The sequence below is a fragment of the Phalacrocorax carbo genome, chromosome 4 (genome assembly GCF_963921805.1).
Source record: "Phalacrocorax carbo chromosome 4, bPhaCar2.1, whole genome shotgun sequence".
Lineage (NCBI taxonomy): Eukaryota > Metazoa > Chordata > Aves > Suliformes > Phalacrocoracidae > Phalacrocorax > Phalacrocorax carbo.
The window spans coordinates 69452146-69460525 of NC_087516.1; the positions used below are offsets into that span (position 1 = coordinate 69452146).

Consider the following 8380-nt stretch of genomic DNA (forward strand, 5'->3'; position numbering starts at 1 on the left):
TTCCCAGCCAGCTGTGGGGAGCCTTTTCATTTGCAAAGGGGACTCCTGCACCAGGTCAGAAGGCAAGGATCATGCTCCATAAAGGCTCTGCTGCCCAAGACCAGCAGGACAACTCCTAACCTGTCAGCCCCACAAGCCTCCCCAACTGTCAGCATCCTTCTTCCTTGCATCTCCTCGATACCGAGAGGCTACACGCCTGCAGAAAGGTTAATCTTTAAAGACTTGCTTATGTTCTGGCAATCCCAAACCCTACACAAACCTGTCAAGAGCTTGATACTCTTGTGTCTTTCTCCACCAGTAGTTGAGGAACTAGCCACACAACAAATACATTGCTACTGTAAAGCACAGGCTACAACCATAAAACTTCAAGGGGTCCACATACTTGGAGGAAAGGAGATTGGGGATAAGATTAATCTGACTCCTGCCTCCAGAGTAAGGTTGGAAAGCAAGCAAAATTCAGAAACCTGTATATGCAAGCATACACAAAAACCAGTTCAACAAGGTAAATGAAGCTCTGCGCTGTAAGCAATGGCAAGTCTGAAGAAGGCTGAGGCAGCAAACTTTGTTGACCCTGATTCAGCAAAGCACTTCTCCATAGGCTTGCTTTATAGCACCTTCTTAAACCTAGCGCTTTCCAGAACCAAAGCTGACTGCCGGCAGCACATCCTTGCTGGAAAAATTGTGAAAAGCACTTAGGTTTCACCAGGTCTAACCCACACAGCATAGCTACAGTGAGGCTAGAGGAGCAGCAGGGCAAAGGAAGGAAACTGAGCTGAGCACAATACTGAAAAAAAGGGCAGAGAAGAATATAACCAAAATGATTATAACCTGTTGGATGCAGCCTGTTATGAAACAAATTCCTCTACAGATGTTAGGAATCAAACATTTCTGAGAAAAGAGAGGAAAACAACCCTTCATTCTTCAATATTTAAATTGAAGGAAACAGATTTTAAAAAGAAACCACCTTCTCCCAGGAGCTAGACTGCACTAGAGGCTGCACCCTACTAGCTTTTGACAGCCATCAGGAACAATTTCCATCATTTTCCTTGGCATTACTCACTCTGAATATCTTAATTTTCCATAACCGGTATGAACTTTCACAAACAGTTAAAAACAACAGAAAGAAGTTTATAGTCCTTGTTGGCTTTGGCACTGGAGGTGTCAGAAACCACACTATGAAGAGTGTTAAGTATCCTGATTTATATTCCAATTGAATCAAGATAACATCTATGTACAGAACACAATGTACCCTTCAGATTCATTACAGCTGTCAGATTCATTTTGTGGTGCTATCCAATCCCTGGATGAGGCAGAAACGTATGTAGGGCACTAAGCAAGTAAAGGCCCATGACTTTTGGTTTGCTTTTTGATCAGGCTGCTATACACAGTATTCCAACCAGAACCCATCCAGAAAACAGATTATTTTTTAAGGTCTAATCCTTGCAGATATATTGGAAAAAAAAATCATGAAGTTAGATGTACTTTGGAAAGTGATAGCAGAGGAGGTGCAGTAGAGAGTCTGGATGTCTTTGCAATATCTCTGTCCATGCACGCCTACCCCCTTAATGTGATTGTGCAGTGATCACTCTCCTTTCATACCTCAGGATGCAGTGTATAATGGGAAAAAAAACACTGGCCTGTGGTAATGTTCGATAAAGCATACTGGCAGTTGTAAAGAGCTAAATGAGAAAGAAATGGGAACTGCAGAAAAACAACCCCCTTGGGGGCAGGGCAGGGGCAATAAATTTTGGAAGTTAGGTGTCTAAGTGTAAAACCCTCATTGCCCAAACTTCCAAAGATGTGTGCCTGCAAGACTGAGCCCTGAGTCAGGGCAGGGTTGCCTCTCTCAACTCAAATGTGTTAAGAATGCAGAAATGTTTGTTTTAAGGGCTGGATTGCCTCATGCAGATCACTGAGATGGCGATGCTGTCTCCTGCTACACTGAGGCTGCAAACAGGATAGGATATGAAGCACCAGGGCTGGTGCACTAGAGGTCACAGCATGATGTGCTATAAGTAAAACACCTCGATTCCATGTGCTGAGTAGAGCTTCCACAATACAAGGGGCCACTCTTGTCAGTGAGAATCATAGAATCATTTAGGTTGGAAAAGACCCTTAAGATCATCGAGTCCAACCAATAACCTATCACTACCAAGTCCACCACTAAACCATGTCTTTAAGTGCCACGTCTATGTGAGAGTCCCACTGAGACCCAGTGTCAAACACTGTTCATTTCACAACAGATTCAAGTTACAAAAGGCATCAATTCTTTGGTAAAAGACAGTATATTAAATCTGAAACTCTTCCTCTCGCACTCAGTCATCGTGATTCCTGCACTGAGGCGGGGGTTATGTTTTTTAAGCCATCTCAAAATTTGTCACAGCACCTGGGAAGCCAGGATTACATCAAATTAATTCCTACCTATTGTTGCTGCTCTGGTCATCTGTAGGTTCCATTATGATGTTTCCATTTGAATCAGCTCATCTGGAAGAGAAAAAGCAGACATTCAACATCTCTTTTACATCAGAACAGCACGTTGTACTCATTAGATACCACCCAAGCTTTGCTTCAACAGTCACAAACACGAACCCAGGAACATCCTTCCTCAGAGTCAGAGGGGAGAAAAGTGAGAGCCAAATAAGCAAACATGAAAAATCTTCAGTTTCCAAAGTAGCAAGTCATTACAGTATAGTGATGTCTAGAATGTTTGTTACAGCAAATAAAATATGAAATCTAAATGTTTATTTCCTTTGTCTATGGGTGCCTGTGCACGCACTCTGCATTTAGGTTTGTATGTGCATTACATCCAAAATCTCCATTTTAAATTAACTCTCCAAAATGAATTTGCAAAATTAAAAGATACACAATATTCACCCTCCAACACTCTCCCAGAGATATTTTCAGAGTTGTGCAAATCCCTCAATTCTCCCTAGCAGTCTAAATCATCTATCAATTATGATCAGGGTGATGGTGTGAAATACTACACAACAGGAAGGTTAGATGTAACCTAAAGAATAGATTGCTTACCCAAGGCAGCAAATAGTTTGAATTTTTTCTGTTCCCTAGGTTGACAGCTTTCTCCACAGTCCTCAATACTGATAGACAGGCATAATCTCTGCATCAAACACAATTACAGTTCAAGAAACTGAGCTCTGGGAAACCTTGTAAATGCTGGGAATGCTCCTGTAAAACTTCTGTTGTTTCAGAGAGACCTGTTACAGCCACAAACACTCATTACTATATGGTAATGAGTGTTTGCAGAAATCGGCCTTAACTGTCTAGGAACAAAATACATTTAGTAATCATCTGTTTGGAGTGGCAAAACAGCAGAAACCACCATGTGACACTGACTCTCACGGCAGGTTTTTCAAAGGACTAGCAGCTACCTAAGCCAGCATCTGTGCCAATCCCTGCTGAGCTCTTCAGCATTGAAAACAGAGCTAAACTGCTGCTTGATGAGTACCTGCCTCAAGGAGGGAGACTGGTTCAAGATCTCCAGGGACATGCTATGCACAGAGTCTGGGATGTCCAGCTGGAAGTCATTGCAGTGCTCCTAAATATATAAGATCCAAACATATGGATCATATGTAGTTAAGAATGGGAGAACCAAGATATCCATTTTCCCCTTCCCCCAGCAATGACGCTGCATTTAAGGTTGGCTCTTAGAGAACTACGTGCTTGGCTTATACAGGCATGACAAACCAGGCTACTGCTACAGGCTCCAGGATATTTGGTTCAATTTTAAGAATAAGTATGCCATTAGGGCACTCCTTTCAGACAATCAAATAGCCCTCTGATGAATGGAAACATATGCGGAAAGGGGAAGGAGAGAAGTCAAAAAACAAGCATTAAAAATACAACTATAGATTAAAAGGTAACACTGGATAAAAATTCAATGCAGCAGCATTTGGGAAGCAAGGAGGAAACAGAAGAGGAAGGATGTTGCAGCAATTACTGCAAGAAAAGGAGCCCCTTGTGTCACTGTAACTGCAGTTCCACCCAGCAGGGCCCTCGGACAGCAATGTTTCAGCCATTACATAGCTAGTACCATTTTGGCTCATCACAGAAAAAAAATTTCAAAGTGCTCCCCTTGTTTATGTCCAGACAAGACAGCTGAACTCGGAGCATACTCTCACATAAAAGCTCTTCACTCACTATATCCAACACCTATTGCTCACCATCCTGTCTGCCCCAATTTGTCTTCAGTTCACAGTAGTGCAGACAAGGCAAAGCAGAACTGATGACATCAAAATAGTTTTCATGATGCCTGCTTGCATGGGTGCCCTGTGCAGCTAAGATGTGGTCTACAAGGACTTGTGAAGAAAAGAAACATGCCTGGAAGCACAAAGACATGGTAGGCAAGCCTAGATTAAAGTGAAAGATCATCTCAGCAGAAACAAAAGATCTCCAACAGAGAGAAATATGACGGAAAATGTTTACATTTCAATTTGTGACATTCATTTGCAGTATCTCATGCTTCTGAGGGAGCAAAATGATTTATGGCAGGGAGGCAGGCTACAGTAGCATTATGTGAAGCCTTGTGAACCTACTTAGAGCAACTGATACTAACCAGGAGCACAGATGCTTTGATGATTAGATGAAGCAGCTGACCTCTAGATTGTGATTTTAATCCTAGGTAAGATACCATCAAATGAGCATTCTGCAAGCCACAGAAGGACACAGGCCACTAAAGATAGGAATCCTTTCAGAAACCCACCTCAACCTGCAGCTAGAAGACTAAGTAATAGACATGCATACTAAGTTTAGAGTACAGATCTGAAAGCAAACAAACCCTTAATTTAGTTCCCTCCTAAGAATCATGCAAACCATAACCTTAGCTGGTGAATAAACAGCCTTGAAAGAACAAGGTACCCACTTGAATTTAAAAGTAAATGAAGGTGGGAGAAGTAGGAAGCACGTACTAGAAGTCGTCATTCCAACTTTCGACTTTTATTTATTCAGTTCTACATTCCTGGTCTTCACATGTTCAGAGGAGTTTCCTCAGTCAATACATGGACCTCACATTGTGATAACATAGGCAGATAGAGATGCATGCACACATTTAACTGAACAGGGTGGCACGGAAGCCTGCTCTGTCACCAACTTATCCTTAACATGGCTATAAAGAGTGCCCAGCAGTAAAATCTAGATTTCACTAAACAACCTACAAGCTTTGCAAATGCCTTTGAGGGGGCCAGGTTTTCAACCATAGTGATGCAGCATGAATTTGAGGTTGCATGGGCATTATTAATATGACATATTTCAAAAAGTTACAAATGCTTTTTGCTTTTATTTTCCACAACCAAACTCTGTTTATAAACACAAGCTTTCCTCTCTGATGTCAATTAGCCTAGCTGGCTAATTTAGTTAGGATGTATTTTCTTGTTCTGAAAGCAACTCTTCTGTTATTAGCAGTACTTTTTACTCGAAAAGTTTAAAATAGTTGCTTCCTTCACTCATTTTCAGTAATGTGTGTTGCTTCTTGCCCTGCAGCCCTCCACACACCTCCCTGATGTTACAGGGACTCTAGGATGCCAAAGTTCTCCTTCCAAGTCAGTAAGGAAGCACCCTTGCAAAAGACTGGTGGAAATAGCTTTTTAGATACCATTTTTGCAAAGCTTGTTTCTTCAGTAGGTTTTTTGTTTGTTTCATTCTTGAAGAATTTCAGATTGCACACAAGCATTAATTTCTATTTTCATTTATACAAGCTGCTAACTTGTCCTCCAAAACTGTTGCCACTAACAGTCATGCAAAAATGAGCAATGCAAAAGGAGACAGAGTTTGTGGTATCAGAAAAGGTTACATTTTTGCTATTTGCTTTACTGAAGTCTTAGAAATAGCAATTATAACACTACTTAGGATACTTTGTAACTCTTAAATGAGAATGAGGAAAGATTAACACTACACATCACAGCATATGCAAAAGTACTATAAATAATCCCTTGATGGCACCTGGAGAATGAAACAAAATCACCCTGCCTCTGCAGCCACACTGCATGAGGAGACAGTGCACCACCTCCTGACCATGAGGTGCCGCTCATAATCCACCTGTACTGTACCCTAGGGAGCCAAGCTCTGCTTTAACTATTTGGGTACAGATTAATCAAAAGATTAACTAAAGATGAGGACGTGGAGAGCTGCCAGGGGAAGAAACTGTCCACATTTATCCCTAACCCCAGGTGAGCCAACAATGCCTCCTAATCCATGGGGCTGAGGGCAGTTGGGGGGCTAATTACTCAAATGCCAACACCTGAGCTGCATACCTCAGCAAAACAGCCATCAGAAACTCAACACCAAGCAGTTTCTGTTCCAACGACTCCACAAATTAATGAAAAAAAAAAAGATATTAAGAAGTTTCTAGATTCCTCATCACAACCTAACCAAGATACAAGACTGCTTTGTGACTGACTAGATCATTACATTAAATCCCACTTTTTTAATAGAAAACATACCTGTATTGCCTTTAAAAGGAAAGTCTGTCTAAATTAAAGATACAATCCAACGCGGAGATAAATCAAACATAATTTGTGCATCTTCAACAGGTAATAAAGACATGGATTTAGCTGTGGAAGGTAATTTTATGGACTGAGAGGTGACAAATGCTCGTAAACTGACAGGAGCTCAAACTTTAAGGAAAGAAAGGCAACATAGCTCTGCAAGCTGTGAAATTCACAACTGCATTCCAAAGCTTGTGGATGCAGCTGGACTTCTTAGCTGAATATTGGGTTAAGTTTGCCACCAATAAGCAATTTTCTACCAATCTAACAGAAGATGTATCCAAATTTAATGTTATTTTGTATTTCCCATCAAACTGTCTGGAAGCAAGTAAAACATACAGATAGTACCATGGCTTAAAACTTACTAATAATGAAAAGCCAACCTTATAAATGCACCAACCTTATAACCCAAAATAGATTGGAATGCTGCAACTAGTAATCATGAACAGAAAAAAAAACCTGTTAGAGGTGAGTCTGGAAAACTTCGACTCTGTATCCCAGGAATTGCAAAAAGTTTTAAAACAGCTATTCTCATAGACAGCCACAGCATCCAGGGAAATGAAAGCAGGCACCCAAGTGGCCCTCGTCTGCATGTTTACAAGTTTCTTACAGCACTGTATTTGGCAAAACTGATTTCTCTATCCCTTAGCTGGACATATTTATATTCCTCCTCTTTCTACCTTTCTCCATCAAACCATGGGCAAACAGCTCCTCTGATGGAACACGGAAGCTGCTTGGAAAGTTAAACTGTATGTACCCATCTCAAGAGTTTCCCTTCCCTTCAACACTATTATTACTAATACGGGTATGATATTATTACGGGCAAAACTTGATGTATTTGCATACATAAAATTATTTGAAGGGACATCTCAATGTACAGTCACAGAAAACTCTGGATTATTACAACTAAAAAAAAAAATAGTTTTGACTTCACTTCAGCACTTTGGGATTTTCCACATACGCTTTTACCAGCTTCCTCTAGAGTCACAGAGTACTACAGCTCAACTGTAACACCAATACCCATGCCCGAGTGGGAATAGTGCTATTACTCACCTGAGCAGAAATACCCGGGATAAGCTCCTTGCCCAAGCAGATCCCAAGCTAACAAGGTCCCACTTACACAACGGGGGGAGGTGGGGCAGGGGGCGAACGGGCTGTGCGGCAGTCGGGCAGAACTGTCGGGGAACCGGGATACAACCCCGATGAAACACCTTCCCGCGAACACGCCGGGTTTCAACTTATCACCTTGCTAACCTAAGCGGTCACAGCCCTTGTGTGCCTAACCTCACTTTCCACGTAGTAACGCAGCAACTCTGAGCCGCCAACTGCCGCACCACAGCGGGCCGTGCCGTTGCAACGCTCGCCAAGACGCCGCAAGCGCTCGCGCGGGCGGCCGGACACCGGCCGGACACCGCCCCGACCCCCGCCTGGGCACCGCCCGCCCCATCGGGGAGCAGCGGCGGGGGAGCAGCGGCAGCTGCTGCTGGGGCCGCCCGCCCCCGCCGCGCGGGCAGTGCCGGTGGCGCCGGGGCAAACCGCCCCCCCGCCGGCCGGGCCCCGCCCCCCCCGAGGGGCTCCGGAAGCAGCTGAAGGGCGGCGGCGGCCCCGCCGCGCGCTCTCGTCGCCCCGTGCTGCGCTTTGTTGACACCTGGGTGAAGAATGGGTCTGAAAACTGCCCTGCAGGCTCGAGCAAAAGGCAGGACGAGAGCACGATTCCAGTGAATCCAGCAGCCCAACAGAAAGAAACCGTGCTTCTTCCAGAACTAACTGCCTCACCTTTTCCTTCAGACGGTGAATCAATGTTGCTAATTTGAAACTGAGGCTGACACAAAAAATCGGTTATTTTCTGAGGGGAAAGGGATGCAGGCTGATTTTCTACCCTA

General features: G+C 43.3%; 1 protein-coding gene across 1 annotated transcript in view; it reads right to left on the reverse strand.

Annotated features, from left to right (window-relative positions):
• The window catches only part of AFF1 (ALF transcription elongation factor 1), a 135951-nt gene extending 128301 nt beyond the window's left edge, over positions 1-7650 (reverse strand). The window contains exons 1-2 of the mRNA XM_064450364.1: positions 7551-7650; positions 2422-2484 (exon numbers count right to left, since the gene is read on the reverse strand). Coding sequence (XP_064306434.1) covers positions 2422-2456 — 35 coding nt within the window. The 5' untranslated portion in view covers positions 2457-2484; positions 7551-7650. The remainder of the gene's footprint in view (positions 1-2421; positions 2485-7550) is intronic.
• Between the last annotated feature and the right edge of the window lie 730 nt (positions 7651-8380).